Source organism: Homarus americanus, unplaced genomic scaffold (genome assembly GCF_018991925.1).
Source record: "Homarus americanus isolate GMGI-L3 unplaced genomic scaffold, GMGI_Hamer_2.0 scaffold22960, whole genome shotgun sequence".
NCBI lineage: Eukaryota > Metazoa > Arthropoda > Malacostraca > Decapoda > Nephropidae > Homarus > Homarus americanus.
The window spans coordinates 320,508-338,324 of record NW_024717471.1 but is presented as its reverse complement, the minus strand read 5'-3'; the positions used below and the strand labels follow the sequence as shown (position 1 = coordinate 338,324).

Sequence of the window (17,817 nt, the reverse complement as noted above, 5' to 3'; positions counted from 1 at the left end):
AATTTCCTAAATTCAACAAAAATGGGAGAAAAGTTCACTTACTTTGAGGTGTGTATGTAGAAGGCTCCTGGATGATGATGATGGGAATTACAATAGGGGTGGAGGAGAAGGAAGAAGAGAAGGCATTGGGGTGGAAGAGAAGTCACCCCATGGCACCATTTCACCCATAAAATTTTAGTTCTCTTGGTGTATTTCAAGATTATTTTCTTTAAATCAACACTGCACTGCATTATATATTGTCAATATGTAAAATATATTTCAAAATGACCAATAATTTGCTTGGAAACACAGAAAAAAAGCGTTGAGTTGAAGAGAGTCTCAAGCAAGATGTTACCTCCAGTGAAAACAGAGAGAGACTAACACCTGTTTGCTGTGTTAAGAGGCTGGATGCTGCGCTTTAAACTAGTCACTTTACCTTCAATTATGTTCAATAATTGTTAAAATGACTAAAAAATTGAATATTAAACTTTTAAAATTATTGAATAGTATAAACTTCTTGATATTTACTAAAATAGTTAGGAATTTAAGCCCTAGAACCGATTAATGTATTGGTGGACTGATACTAAAGCTGGTTGCCCGGCCAGTGCAAGCGAAAACATGTTGAGGTCGGTTCTTAAGAAATTCGTTAACCGAATTTTTGTTCGTTAACCGAATTGAAAATCCTTATGGAAGGCAGTTCGTTAACCGAAATTTCGTTAACAGAGGCGTTCGTTAAACGAGGGGTCACTGTACAGTGTTTTATCTAGTGTCTTTGTTAGCACTTGTGTGTGTGTGTGTGTTGTAAAATTCACCCAGATTACATTACTGTATGTTGGTGTGTATACGGGCTTAAAGCTGCATCCCCTTTGGCATAACAGTAGATGTTATTAGACTGTTTGGACATCCTTCTCATAGTTAAAGACTAAATCACACCCACACACTCAAAAAGATGCTCCACAGTAACGGAGATGAAAAATTATAAAATCACAACAGTGCTGGTCCTAGTGCACTACATTTAGGTCAGGATTTGCTGTGATGGGGAGTAAAATATTTCTCACTTATAGATTCTTCAATACATCAACGTATTACTGTACTTATCCGCCAAGAGTGTTGTGGCTTTGGTCTCGATCCTGAGTTATTCATACAGATTTAAAAGTTTACAATACTATTTAGTAATAACTGGCAAAAATACTGTACTACTTATTGTCCATGGCTTCGTACTAACATACAGTACAAATACTGTAAATGACTTCACTCCAATATGTCACTACACAACTACAGGGTACAATACTTTGTTAGCAGTGTTCAGTACTGATGATAAGGCAAAAAGTAAACCACATGTGCAGAATTAGCTACAGGAATACAGCTTACCGATATTACCGCGAAAGAGCAAAACCCTGAGTACTGTACTATAGTCTTTTGCTGATTTTGACTTGCCATGTATTTAATATTATAACCTATAACCTATCCCTGATCACTTGTATGGCCCTAAACAGGTTTCTAATGATCTGTAAACCTCTCTCCCACTCACATATCATCGAATAACATGTAAAGACAACATAGTAAAAAATGCAAACAAGATTAAAAGCATTTTATATACGTACTTTTTACCTAAACAAAAAACACAATGCATACGGAATACTGTACTCACCAGCCCAGTTATGTTGTTCTGTCCTCTTGATCCTCTCTCCCAACTCTCCCCCTGGTACTTCACAGCAGAAGATGATGAGTAATGATGATGATTAATCTGTAGTGACCTTTTGATTCATTCATCTCGTATGCCCTAGCACATGCCTCATAATTCATGCTGTTCTGAAGTTTATTTATTATTTCAACTTAAAGTTGACATTTTTCTATCTCCTAAGTTTCTTTGGTGTGTTACCGCCCTTGTCACCACCTTCAGAAGGAGGTTTTGGAGCCATAATGGGATTTTCGAGCACAAAACTCACGGGTTGCAGTGAGATGTATACACAGTATGGCGGGGGACGCAAGTGAGACAGAGGAGCGGTGGGAAGGTGCACTCTGAGGTAGTGATGCCTGGCAGTTTCTTGTGGGAACTCACTCGCACGCACAATTCAACTGCATCCGAAAACAGTAATACTGTACCTGTTGCGTTGAAAATATATTTCTGATGAAAATCCGCAAATAGTCGATACAGTAAATAATAAATCCACAAAAAACGAGGGTGCACTGAACATTACAAGGTAATTGAAAACTGCTCTTTAAGAGATCAACTTAGCCATCGAAGTTCAATCTGTTGTCAGTCGGGCAGGTTTCTCAAGAATATGTTTCACTAGGCAGGTAGGGCCAAACTGTGCCAATAATGCCTCCCTACAATTTTGGTCACTGCATATCAAATGAAAAGCAAATAAATGATTTCACTGACTTTATTGAATAATCTGTTATTAATCTACTATTTACAAAGTAAATTACAAATATAACTACACACAGAAGTCTGAATGGTAACATAGGTACTTTTGTTGTGGAATGTGGGCTCATAATAAATTCAAACTGTTGGCCCTTGTATTGATGGAAGTACAAGCCATCATACCCAAGATTCAGTGCTTAAATGGTTCATGATCAGTGAGCAATGGTACCCAGCCACTTGCATATGATGATTGGCCTGTGAGCACCAGTAGAGTATTTTTTCTTTTCTTTTTTTTTTTCCTTGAAGAAATTTTGTTATACAAAATTATCAATGTGTGTGTGTGTGTGTGTGTGTGTCAAAGTCAAGAGATGGCCTAAGAAATAAAAATAAAGCAATCTGTGGTCCATCTTTTCTTCCTTAAAGGATGCACTATAAGCATATCATATAAGCTTTATCTTACCACTGTCATCATTTAGCATTAAATAGGTAATATACATATGTATTGAAGCTTACTTTATCCACAAATATTTGTACTTTTCCAAAGATTTTTCACCACCATTATGTAAAGTAAGTTAATACATTACCTTATCTGATATTGGGAAAACATCCTACAGTAGAGTTACACTTGTTAAAAAATATTAGGTTGGAAAGTGTTAGCAGTACTGTAACATGAAGGCTAATTTACCACAGTTGTTTGTTGTGGGTTGGATAATGGCTTCCATAAACCCTCTTAACTCTGATCTCCATAAATTTGGGACACGAGGCCTTTTTGACCACGGTTAGAAATATTTTGTGATATTAATCTTCACATGTTTTTTTTTTTTTTTTTTTTTTTTAAAAAATGACAGAACCACTACAGTATATAATTATCTGATGGTATTGCCAGATCATTGTGGGTGTACAATATATAAATAATTTCTGTGCCAAGGTAACATCTAACAGTATATTGTGCAAAACACACAGATTTCTAATGAAAACTGTAAAACAAAGTTTAATTTTGGGAAGATTGAGCCCATATATCATTTCCTATTTGTTAAAGAAATGACATACAAATGTACGGTATATACAAAAACCAGGCACGCTATTCAGTATGACTGACAGAAACCAATTCACTTGCTATCACCAAAGCACCATCATGCATGTCTGTGCAGTCAGTGCTTGACTAGGGTTCAACTAGGGTTCACCGAGTTCACAAGCTACACCGAATATTAGTACAACAGCCAGATCAAACGGTTGGTGAAGGTCAACAGTGAAACACACAATCAGTTATCCAAAACAGTAAGGGAATTCTAAATCATGAGTATACTTGTTCTTCTATTTCTTAGGAGGACAAATGTAAATTTTCTATGACTTATGTCAACCCCAACTGGGACAAATGTCCACTGTGTTCCTCCAACCCACTGAGTTATAATACACTTCAACAGTCATGCACACAACCTTACAAATAAGCATACATGTACAATGCAGACCTGTCATTCACACCCACACTGGTGATCAAAACTGTACGTCCCGTGACATACTTCACGGACTTCAAATGGTTACTTTTCTACTGAAATTATAAATGACATTAAGAGTAACACTTGGTCATATCTCTTAGCAACTTAGAGACTGTATTCTAAATTGTTGACAAAATGATACTTATTATAAGATCTTACAGTGAGACACTGCAATACACTGTTCTGTATATAAAGCACATGTCTTGATTACTAGTTTTAAAACATTTGTTTTTTCAGTGAGCCAACTTAATTTAAAATTGGTCATGTTATTAACATTTTGTTGTCATGTAGAAAAAAAATATATCTAATTATGTAATAATATACAAAGCACTCGAATATTTAATATGGAAAATAATTTGTATGCAAGTAATTCCATCCATGGAAACTTCCGACTCTGGGTACGGTAGTACAGGTATTTGAAAAGATGGCGCCGAAATAAATAAATCTTGTTTCAATCTTTGTCCATATTATTATAAGTGTCTTTAGGTCAACATTAATAATTTACAGATTTATAAAAACGAGTTAACGTCTCCACTAAGAAAGTATCCAACTGATAGAAAAAGACGAACAAATAATCTGACTATGGTTGTCCAGATTCGTGCAAGCTTGGATCTTCAAACCAAAGCAACACAAACGTTCACTAACAACAATGTTGAGTGCTGACACCATATTCTCTAGTTAGCTCTAATGTATATAAACCAATGCGTTATTCTATATACTGTAATTCCTTGCTTTAAATTACAAAACAGTGTATTTGATGCAGAAGACCATTAATCATGACAATTAGCAACAGATATAAATAATTTCACATAAAACTGTATGTTCCCTTTTAATGTACTGTTCTTCTCCAACAATTTTGAGTATTTCTAAAGCACCAACACTTCAACTTAGATGAACCTACCAAGGTGGTGCCTCTGTCTACATCTACAAGCATATTTCATACATTACACCTTCCACATAAGGAGTTTATACTCTGATAAATCATTACCATTACCAGAGTTAACTCTTGTTCAAAAAGTATGGAAGGAAGACAATGTGCTAATCAACTGGATGGATGAAGTGACTGTAATACTACTGTAAACAGGAAAATATTATATATATATATATATATATATATATATATATATATATATATATATATATATATATATATATATATATATATATATATATATATATATATATATATATATATATATATATATATATATACAGTAGCTATTTATGCAAGAAAATAAAGAAGGATTTATGGAAGTAAGTGTGTGTGTGTGTGTGTGTGAATCATACCTTCACAACAACAAAAATAGAGAAAAAGGAAAAGGGCATTCCTGATTTACTGATTTTGTAGAGAATAAATGAGTTAAGAATAAAGGATTGTGCATAGTACAGTACAGTATGTATAAATGTAGGAGTTTAAGGTTTGATTAGTAGACAAACTCATAAGAAAGAATATTTGGAGCTGCAAGGCACTTAGTAAGTGGTTGAACAGTAAATTGAGTAAAACTATGAAGATTAAGCAAAATGTAAAAAATAAAAAGTAAATAAATCAATGAATGTGTTGGTGTGGAATTAAGAGAGACTTGGATAGAGGTGTAGTTATAAATATTTATAAACACATAATAAATATGAGTAATCATACACACTCAAATAATCCTCGTACACTACAGGTGTATACAGAGTCCAGGCAAACACAAACAGCTAAAAAAAATAGTCACATACATCTGAACATCTACACATACATAAAAGCTCACACAAACACACATACCCTGGTTAAAGAATTGGAGAATAAAAAAAAAATAAAAAAAATAATGCAAGTTTAAATAGACAGTTAACGCTACAGGAGAGACAGTGCTTTCAGTTGAGTGAATGAGATTTAATTAAGATATGAATGAAAGCAAACTGCCACCAGAGAGAGAGAAGTGGTGAAACATGCCAGGTATTTAGTGATGGTATGACCCACACAACAGTATGACAGTGAAACAGGTGTCCACAACAGTATAAAAGTTTGGCAAGGTGTCAGTAGATTTAAAAAAATATATACTTGGAATTAGGAAAGTATTGAATATAAACAAAGTAGCTACAGCAATGAGAGGGGAAAGTGGAAAGACTGATTATTCAAGGGTAAAGACATGTATTGTCGAGTAAGGAGGAGTTGGATAATTTTAAAATAAGAATGAAGTTACACATGAATTAGAGCAAGGGATTATATGAATGAGTGTGGTGTTATATCAGCAGAGGAATCTGCATCTGTGCTAAGACAGTGGTGTGTGAAAATCTTATACATAGGCCACCCTGCTACATAGCAGCCTAATGGGATATGGATTGATTTATTATGAATATACAGTAAATTACTTTAGAAAGGGTTCTCAACACTTCAAGTGAATAACCAACTACGTAGGACAAAAAAAATACTGTTCTTGACTGGCCATGTCTTGTTATTCCCGATGTCAAGGAATGCTGACAAATAGCTATTCATGGTAAATATTGTACAATATTTGTAACATGTAGAGGCCATTGGAGAACAAAATTTAAATCCCTCAAGTGACCTATTGTATTGCATAAAAAATGCTTTTAGTCAAAGATTTGGCCTCTCTTGTGAAACTCATGTCCTATTAAACATCATCAGTAATTCACCAAAGTTAGAAAATTTGTTTTTGTCTCTACAGTATTATGAATACTGTACTGTACAGGTATATGAGAGTATTCTACAGAAAACTGTATGACATGACCTTACAAATTTTATGACGCATATAACTGAAGGTATCTAATAGGTAATGAACTTCACATGAGTTTCAGAAAGCAAAGATGATGTGTACAGTATTAGATTTGCCTTCTTTTTAAGTTCCTCTGGTTAATCAAGTCATCTTATATTTCATTAATATTTTTGAAGTGATTCGCTATATTGTGCTTACTTTAAGAATGATTCCTAGTACAGTACTCCTTCATTGAATTCAAATATTTGTTCCTGGGACTACTGTCTTAAATCAAGAATTGCAAATCAAAGTTGAGCCAATTGTTAACTTAAGACCTTGTGAAACACTAAGGCACTCCAATATCCAATTGTGCAAATAAAAAAGAAAAGAAAAATCGGAGAATTTATTATACCGGGGTACTGTAATTATAATTAAACATTTGTCTACACCAAATAAATACTGACCAATTATTTCTACTTCCATCACATAACACCACCTTGTTTTATACTCTTAGACAATTAGTAATTCTTGATAAAAGTCTCTCATAATCACTCGTACTGTTACAAGGTAATTATATGGAAGTGATAATCATGATAACCTAATTTCACTGTGATATATCCTCAGTTATTTAGCATGAAGAAAATTTCCTAGTAAAACATTGAAGGTTGCTCACGTAATTTCCAACAAAATAATTTCACCATCCAATAATTCTTTTACTCACATATATTACTTCGTGACATCATTCACTACTTCGTTGTTTCCAGAACAAACTCAGTCATATGATAACAGCATTTTGGCCTGGAAGCATGCTAGCTACGATTTTTTTTTCATTGGCAGCCTTAAAAGGAGCCAATTCTGAAACCACTGTTGCAAATATCTGAAACCACTTACATTAGCATACCTTGTTAGTGCTTCAGTGTGATACAACTGCATGTTTATCTCTAGGAATTTATTGTCAGAGACTAGCTGGAGTATGGGTTTACATTTCTATGTGGTTTCAGAATTGATGCCCAAATCTGTTCAATGGAGGTTCAGGTCCCTCACATTACGGCTGCTGCTATCTCTTTTCAAACACCACTGGCTTGAACTCTCCTCCTGAATTAATACTTCTTCCACCCAAAGCTGCTGTTCCGTCACGTCCAATGTACAACTGTAGGCCAGATGCTGAAAAGTGAGAATTTCTAACTTGTAATTACTGAATATTAAATAAAGCAGGTAATAAAAAAAAATTTGGCTGTCACAATGAAGGCAAATACTGTACAGTCATTGCGACTTGAATGTTGGTCTTTCCAGGTTCATCTAGGATATAACACTACCAATTTAAGTTCATTTACATTGGTTCCCTGTCAATCATTTTTTCTTTATATAAAAAATTCTAAATTCACAATATGACATTCTTCCACATGGTTCACCAGGTTTTGAATGGTGGGGTAAAATACTATCCCAGTCACCAGCCTCTGAATACAGAAATAACTTTTAAATAAGCGTCACGATTTAGATGCAAATACCTGTACAGTACCGAATACCTTTCATGGTCTTCAGTTATTCTTTCAATACAGAGAACTATATTAACTACTTCTTTTTCATAATCCTTGTGTCCAATTCTATATACCGGTAGCTATAATTATCCAGATGTGTGGCTGGTATAGAAGTTCTTATATATTTCTGTCACTTCTTTTCCATGCCTTTCCACTTAAATAAAACTCATTAATATACCAATAGTTTACTCTCTCTCCCCTTTCACCTCACTCATAAATGCTCTTTGTCATTTTAATTTCATTCATCCTCTTGTTCAAATAATCAAATATATAAACAAATACACACAACCAAAGATATTAAGTGTTAGTTTTCCACCAATAAAAATATTTTATTACCTTTCAAATACTGTGTAACCTTAACACTCCTCAATCCTGAACTTCACAAGTCTTATTTAAAATCACTACATAGTAAACTGTCCACTAAACTCTGGCTACAAACTCTATCTTACAATATAGTGTTCCTTTATACTGGTACCTGAGATATGCTATGCTATCCTTAGCAAAGAGAAAACAGAAATACAAGTCCAGTAAAGTAATTCACAAATTGTAAAAAAATACAAACTTTCTTACTTTCTGCAGAATCATCAGCTTTTAGCGATTCAATTTTTGTATCCTCGAAAAGCTTATTAATGATATCATTGGCATCAATTCGAGTGGCATCTACCCTCGATTCCTTGTTAGCTTCTGTTGCAGCATTTTTAGCTCTATTTGCTGCTGTTCGCTCTAATGAACCACCCTCGCTCATTCCACCAGAGCCTGCACTACTGCTTCTAGAAATAAACCACAAGAAATTATAATTACAGTAATTATAAATATATTTGAAGTACAGTACGGTAAAGAAATAATTTTTCTGAAAAATTAACATACAGTATACTGTAATGCTTGCATATTTTCCGGAAGTCAACATTAAAGACTTTTCGCTATACAATACTGTATTGTATCTACCAAAATTTTTATCTCACTTGCAGTTTCTCTTGTAGATATAAAAGGTTATTAAAGTATGGGTCCATTGGCTGGTTTTCGGCATTAATGTTTGAACATAAATTATTTGTGATGGTAAAACTGGTCAGTAATGCGATACAATTCATGTACAATACTGTACTGTTTGATGATCCTTTAGTTTAAAATATTAGTGTACTTTTTTATATATTATTTTAATAAATTATTTTATTAATGGGAGAGTCAGGTTTGAATGAATCAGCCAACCTCAGTACACAGAAAGCCCATCTTGGAAGAATTCCAGTTGGAAGTTGGGCAAAAGAAAATATTTCCATTTTTATGGCTTCCTTCCTTGGCAACATCCAAACTGTATACTCATAGTTAACTGGTGCTGTCAGGTTACCACAGCCACTTAATTTAACATACGAGTCCACATTTTATTATTTTTTGCTGAAGGTATTTTGCAAATTCCACTAGAAGCCTTACTTTCTTTACTTGTTAATACAGTATGTTATATTTTCATACCTATGTGATTTGCACTTTAAGGGAAACAGATCATAATTATAATTATACAATAAAACAGTATTTAGCAATGCAAGTTAGAGATATAATTCTTTATAACTATCAAAGACTATATACTATTGACAGGAAAGTATTGTTGCTACTTCAAGATGTCAATTGTTATCTTGTTCAATCATCTGAAGGTGTGTTACATTTCCCAAACATTATATAAATATGGTCATACAGCAAACCTTGGCCGAGTCATTTAGTGGATTCTCACCAAAATTTCACTATTTGTGCATCACACATCGAGGGAGTTGCTTTCCTATCTTCTGTACATAGTCTTTGATAACAACACTATATTATGTTCAAGAAATCAATAAGCTAAGCCTTCAGTGCACAAGGAGTAACCATGCACTCAACAACCTCCATTCCTAAATTTTTAACATTAGGTCCCCATTCACCGCTAAACTTGTCCCTTACTGGAGAAGGCAAGCACTGGAACCACTTAGCCACTGGAGCCCTATAGTAGTACTTACCAACATGTGAAGTGAGGTCTGAATGAGCTTTAGCTGACCAAATGATAATAACATAATAGGAAATAATGCCTTTCATTAATGCTTAGAGGATATCAAGCGTTATCTGAAAAACTACATTAAGTTACTTTTATACTTATTAATATCCAGTTTTCCAAAAGATCCAATTACCCAATACAATAATATCCTCAATAAGAAAGACCTCCCAAGCTACTGAAAAACAAAACTTTATTCGAATATATGGTTGCAAAAAACTTAACCAAAAGAATATTCCTCAACTCTTTCCTGCTGATCGTCACTCATCAGTTTCTGTTTAGGAAAACCTCCAGGAGCCAAATGGTTAAAAAGGGATCATCAAAGAGCACAGTATACAAGAACTTAGATTCTCTAACTTGATTAAACAAAAGTACAACAATAAAAAAATCTGTTCAATTCATTTTTATACTCTCATACTGCACTGTATATATGTAAGCACAGGTATACTGAATGTTAACCATATACGTACAAACACGTAACTTTTCTTAACAATTTAATATACAATACTATACATTCGTACCTCTTTTTTGTAAACATTTAGAATAATCTTGTATTAAACCATTTTTAAATCTTAAGTTCATCCCAAAATGTGCATGCAATAAAGTATAAGCATTCTTATATTGTAAGTACAGTCGCCAACAAAAGTTCGCCCCTCTGGTGAGACTGAGCCACAGGAACGAGTCTCTGAATTGAATTGCCCTGACTGTTGTCCAGTATGGGTGTGCTGTTTTATCTTATTTGGGATCAATACTGTTTTAGTTTGGGAGGTTCAGGGAGGGGATGAACTTTTGTTTGCGACTACATCTATACGATAACACATCGTACATGATTATAGTGAATAGCATAATTTTGCTGACCTGTTCTCCTTATTCGAGTCTGTGGCAACATGCAAACTGGAAGAGTCGGCATGCACTGCAAAAGCTGGAAGTGCTGTTTGCAAAGCTCCAACTGACCATGTGGGAAGCTGAGGAGAACCTATCAATGTGCGGCTACCATCATCAGGGCTTACACCACTGGACACAGATCCTCCCCAAGTACCGGAGGAGGATTGGGACACAAGTGACGGTGTCGAGCCACCAAGGAGACTGGATAGTTCCGTTAATAATAACACACTCTGCCTTCGTGACTCAGAAGTTGGAGTGTTGCAGAGGGAAGAAGTTTCATTAGGTGCAGCAGGTAGCAAGTGGAAGCGAGCAGTAGGTTTAGAGGGAGGCAGACCCTTAGGATGTGGATAATGAAAAGGGTGAGTGTAAAGCTGGTCTGAGCCACTGGTGTTAGTAGTGTATAAACGGAAGCTACTTGGCTTGGAAGAAGGATAGATGCTGTCCGGTGACCAGACGGTGAATGTTGGACAACGGCTGCATAAAAGCAATAACAGTGTTATAACATTAAAAATACAATAGTACGTATATGCAAGGTTTACTGTTCACTTACTATCAAGCCATTTAGTTAGTCCAAAATTTCAAGGAAACAACTGGTAAGCAGTATTAATAGAGCATAGGTATGCATGCAGTGTTAAAATCATTCTATTAATACAAAACAGCAACATTCTTCACTAAACCAACATGCAGTTATGATGCAAAAGATCATTTTGTCAAAAACACTTACCTGATGTGACCTGATTTTTCTGACTGGGAGTTAATAGATGCATAACCAGAAGCATGTGAACCATGACTTGTGTTGGAGGAGTTTCTGGAATGACCTGGGGCCTCCCCTCCCCAACCTTCACCTTCCTCACTGTCTCCAAACACTTCTGTAAACAAATATGTCATCTGTTATAGTACTCTATTTTTTCAATGTGCAAATAAAATCTGGGCTAATGTGGCTATATAATTTTTACCTTTTCACTCATGAGCCTACCAGTTAATTCACATTAATTAAATGCTTAAGTGAATTTTTTTACTTCTCTTAGCTGGAAATGGAATAGACTCAGAGAGAGAAAGACAGAGTACTACTGTATTAGACACGAGACAATTAAATTCATCATCGTCGTCTATTATCCTTGGATTCTTTTATACCTCAAACAAATTTTTTTTTATTAGCAAAGTTGTGGTATCTGCTAATTTACACAAGATTTACAGAGAATTGTAAGTTTTAAGTCACTTAAAATATTTTATACAATTGACGAGTATATACACTAAGAATGATTATTAAATATTTCATTACATCTCCCTGTGTAATCTCACTGCAGTGTAAAAGTATCTGGCAAGATTAGGTTAGGTTGCAGGTTTAATCATCCTTAGTCAGGATCTTAAAATGGTTCACATTGGCTCCAAACTTTTCTCCAATTTTAAATACACCTAATTGAAACCACATTCTATGGTTATACCACTACAGTATTCAGTACATGCCATCTGTAGGAATGAATACATGAGCTACTAATGAAAGTGAGTGAATGTCATAAAAGGAAACACCTGTACTGTACCCTGAATTCTAAATGACCTCTAAGTAGATGGTGAAATGGTTAGTATGTAAAATTAACCACACATTTCCATTGCAAATAATGCCCCACTAACACTGCCAAACAACTGGCTCAAACCTATCCCTTAGATATGGCTTTTAAGAGCATTATCATCTGAGTTATGGGACTAACACCTCTCTCTGCTTGGTATCATGAAGTACTGTCCATAAATGCTTATTCTCTATAATTGGAATTGAGTTAGTTTATATCATTAATCAGGACTACTGTACTGTATAAGAATAAAGACTTCCTTTTCAAACTCCTGAAAATGTGGCTGAGCAGTTTTGTAGGATAATGACTCCTAAGTGTCCTACAGCTACAGTAATCCGTTAACACAATTGGAAATAAAGTACAGCATTGTAAAAAAAAAGTTGAGTTAAACATTAAATAATAAATAATAAGTTTAAGGGAGATAACATACCGTTGACTTTCTTTTTGAGAGAATCATAACCTGAGGATGTTAATGATGCAAGAGAGCCTGATGTAGGTCTGCTTGGTGGAGCCTCCTCTGCTCCAGTTTCTGTAGGTGGCTGATACCGAGTGCCCCGTGATGGTTGACTGGAACATTAGAATCATTTTAATACAAAGTGATGCATGCAGTGTGAAGTAAGCAAATGTTACAATAATAAAGCTTGAAAAATATAAAGCTAACAGGATCAATTTTAGGGGATAAATCCACTAATCTATCAAAACCTTAATTTTTCAACAGTAAGTCAGTACAGTACTTATACATTTAAGAACTTACATTTGCATAACCCATCATTGTCATAACCAAATACTACACACTCAATTTATTTCCAAGATACTAAATGTCTGTCATGTCACGTCAGGAAACATATAAAAGCACATGTTGGGAAGAGTAAGCATCACACTTTCTAGCACTCCTTCTAAAACAAAAGCCTCAAGATTCCTAATGATTATTGGTGTATATTACAACTTAAATTACTCACACACTTTATTCTATTAACTATACAAAATCGATGGTAATTTTTTCTTCAAGCAGGATAAAAATTGTATCAAGGTAAAACCCTTTTCTAACTTCATCAACTCAATATGGCCTCCTACTAATTACAAACAAACAACTAACAATTAAATAAAAATAAAATTGCCGTCATCACTCCAAGTGGCAACAACTAAGCTCAAGCAGTGAACAGATGTACAGTACACCAGCTGCTGCAGACCTTACTTTATTACACTACAATGCCCTCAAGACAAGATAATAAAACCTACTGTAGTAAAAATTATATCAAACCTTCATGAGCTATTGTATTACTGTATTGATTTAGAATACAGTACAGTACATTCAAACCACAATAAAAATTCTTTTATCGTCTATGTATTGGTGACGTACAGAGATCGACATGCTTACGCTTTAAAGCAAGGATCGCCGGACAATAGTGTCATGTCCACGGTGACTTTCAGCATGGAATTGTGGAGGCGATGTTTGGAATCGTAAGCCTCCAGTAGGTATCTCTGGGAGCCTCCTGATCCAGCAAACTCTGCTAAATTCACATCAGCGTACCCAAGCTTTTGGAATGACTTGCCTCCACGCACCTCCTGTGGATGATATATTATGATTAGACACACCAAGTAAAAATAGTTTGCCATGTGGTATTTCATAAATGTACTGTCTTACCATTCATATGTGCATTACATAAAAATATTATTACACTAACATATTTACCGATACAGTATATACAAATATTGAACAGCCTACCTCCCTATGTGACTATTTCCCCGTGACAAATGGGGATATAAGAACTTCTAAAAGATCATGACTACTGTATGTATTAATATAAAATAGGAGCTGTCCTGTAATCAACGATTAACTGACAAAAAACCCTGAAGGCTTTATTTTTTTCCCTTCCTTCCAACACAACATTAATAAGTAAAATCATGCAGAATTTCATTACAGCAGAGCGAGAGACAGTAATGGTGTACAACCAACCACCACTCTCAAACTCAAACCTATTTAATGGAAACTGGGTAAATTATCCACAACCATTCCTTCATTAAACATAAACATGTACATTATTATGATCATACGGCAGGGTAGTTGAAGCCCGTGTGGAACAAGTGGGGCAGAAATAACTGCATATGGCGAGTGAGCGGCAGCCTCGGAGCCACAAAAACCTATCATTATCAGTCACACTCCCTCAGCACAGGCGCTAACGTTTCCCACGGTTCCTGCACTATGACTGAGCATTTGTCAACTGTGCATTAACTGTGTATATATTAAATTCGTAGATGTGTTAAGCGAATATTGACGTGAAAACGCAAGACCTGAGTTAGACCACAAGAGAGACAGGAGTGACAGAACTAAGCTTCCATAAAGGACTAACACACGATGAGTCCTAGCAGTTCCTTGTACAGTACTGCAACATTCCTACGGGTCGGATACGATCATACAAATTAACTAACCATACTAACAACAGAGAGGTGTTTAGATGAAAGTGAAGATACAAGATAGCTGGGGTAGGAGAGAGTATGGCAAATGGTGGCGAGTGTACAAGGTGATGGACTGGAGACAAAAGTATGAGTGGCGGCTCAGGTGGACGAGCTCCCCCCATCACTGCCACCTGCTTCTACTTCTCCACAGCAACTTTTACTGTCGTTATGATACCGGGCAACGTCTCGAGCACACACCTGTTACACCGCGTTGACAGTATGATGTAAGTGTAGTATACGTGATTATCTTTTTCTTCTTTTTATGAGGTAATAACAGTGCATATACTCTTTAGTTACTCGGGATAGCATCATACACTACAATCTTGAGCAGGCACCTGCCATAATACTTTCCCGCCAAGATATAAATCAATGACGAATCTACTGCATGTTGTCCAGCGGAAACAAAATGTGTCACGCACGAACGTATGTGTGAAGAGAATCGCTGTTATTCGTCAACCCAATACCATTCATATATACTCACTAGCTAGTCTCGCCACCTCTAATGAAATCAATTTTCCTAGAGCTTGATAGAGTTTGGCACTATTTTGCTACAGGTAATAGTATTACTCTGCCAAGGTTTAAATCACACCGTATAGAAGAGCTCCTACACTCCTTTTTAAGTTCGTCTTCAGCGGCCCGCCAGTCTCGACTCGTCACTAATATAACCTCGTGTATTCAGAGACCTTATCTTGACACCACCACAAATTTAAAGGTTGTGATGAACCTTTCCCTCACACTGCACGCAGCTCCTCAGCTTTGTAGAACGGTCATTTAATTATGCAAAAACATGACCAAAAAATTTCATGATATACTCTTATTTAAATTTCAGTTAGTCATTCTTAACATAATTTATCACACTGCGATGATGACTTCTTCAGGCACACTGTCACCAATACTCACTTGTGATGTAATATATATGACGGTCTGGTAAAAAGTAAACCAGGGCTAAAAATTACATAATTTCAGCCATTTTTTTTGTATTTTCAAGTTTTATTTTCTACGTTTATCACAAGACAGACTGACTTGGTTGATCAGGCACGACCATGTTTGTTCCCACTAAAGTCATGGCAAACTTGAAGGTCTTCAAGATTTTAAAAACATTCAGTGATTCAAATGAACTCTGAAATGAATGAACTAACTGTATGTATATATTATGCTAAACAATGCATCAAATATGATTACCTATTTTTGTAACAATTAATGTTGTGGAGTAATTAAATAGTTGTTTCTGTTCCCCCAACCGAAACTAATTAAATAATGTTACATAAAATTTAACAGTGTTGCCTACCGAGAATTCCGGGAAAAATTAACATTGATTCAAAGTTGTATTTTACGTCAACCACAATGCTGGAGGCCTTACAAGGTGATAGGTTAATATGTTTTCACGTACTCCGTGGCACAGTATTATACTCAGGAAATAAGTAGAACAACATGTAATAAATAATTTTCCCAACTAATTGCTTAATTTTTCAACAGGCATAAACTGGAAACATATAAATATTCCTTTCGCTTTAATAAAATACCTTAGAGCCCCCCCTCCATTACTTACCAAGATGTTTAAAGCCTGAATGGCGACTGGACCCACCCAGCACCAGTCCCCCACCACCACCTGCTACCACACGCTCTGCCACCCTCGCCACCTGCCATGCTCCTCTTCACACACACCGCAAGTCTAACTAGTCTCCTTTCATGTATAAAACTCAGAAAAAGATGGAATACAGCTTTGTCGTCATGCAGTAAAAATCAACCAGACTAAACCACTACAATGCATAATTTTATCCATAAACCAAGTATAAAGTTTATAATATCGAATCTACAGGTACGTGGTCTAATTAAAAACATAATTAATACGTTTCAGATGATCAATATACACAACCTACGGGAGAGACACGCTGTAGAATGTCCAGCTTTGAAGATACAAGCAGCAGCAAAACAAACAAACACACACACACACACACAATCTTCTGTGGTTTCCCCTATATAACATGACCAGGTTTTAGAGGTGTAAACTCAGTGATGGCCGAGAGGTCTGACTTTAATATGGAATAATGAGGTCATCAAAATATTTGATGTGCCGTCCTGGACACTAATAACTGAAACCTGTCTGCTTAATCTTTCGGCATTTTGTTACAGTACCAACTGTTATATGTCAGAGTTACAGCATCTATTGTTATTGTCAGAGTTCATGCATTCTTACAGTCAGACTTACAATCGCACTTGGGAGACAACAAAATCACCTTAACTGCCTGAGATAAGGAGAGGGAATTCAGACTAACTCCTTCACCCCCCATTAGGTAACATTGTGCCACATCTCATAACTCTTATTTTAATTTGTCCTCGAGGTCGTCTTTACCAAGTCAGACCCGCGGAGGGACAGAGGGCATTACTGGGATCTCTCAAGGTTACACGGCGTGGGAAAACAATATTCTGTACAGCCATGAAGCTTAACGTAAATACAATGGTAACACGATCGACCACTCGTGCCCTAAGACTAAGTGATCACCATATGAAGCTGTAGCAATGTTAATCGGTAAACTGGGTAGGTAGAAGGACTAGGCAAGGCAGGGAGTGGATGACGCTGTACCATAACTGCGTACATCTACGTATATCAAGGGTTGCGTGCGTCATTGTTACTCGTGTAAATGGTGCGTGTATGGGTGTGCGTGTAGCCATAATTATCTCCAGCGTAGACCACTGTCATTATAACGGGAGGTCATCACAACCTAGGAGCTATGAAACACGCTGAGTTAATAAATGCTCTCAACCACTCTTGCTTTCTCATTAATATTTACCAATCAATCATTATTAAGTTAAACAAGAAG

At 35.7% G+C, this 17,817-nt stretch overlaps 1 protein-coding gene across 1 annotated transcript in view; it reads right to left on the bottom strand.

Annotated features, from left to right (window-relative positions):
* Positions 1-2,350: 2,350 nt before the first annotated feature.
* LOC121858887 overlaps positions 2,351-17,817 on the bottom strand; it is a 167,203-nt gene continuing 151,736 nt past the window's right edge. Inside the window, exons 4-9 of the mRNA XM_042355537.1 lie at positions 13,917-14,104; positions 12,969-13,105; positions 11,695-11,839; positions 10,944-11,444; positions 8,645-8,844; positions 2,351-7,700 (exon numbers count right to left, since the gene is read on the bottom strand). Of these exons, the coding sequence (XP_042211471.1) occupies positions 7,594-7,700; positions 8,645-8,844; positions 10,944-11,444; positions 11,695-11,839; positions 12,969-13,105; positions 13,917-14,104 (1,278 nt within the window). The 3' untranslated portion in view covers positions 2,351-7,593. The remainder of the gene's footprint in view (positions 7,701-8,644; positions 8,845-10,943; positions 11,445-11,694; positions 11,840-12,968; positions 13,106-13,916; positions 14,105-17,817) is intronic.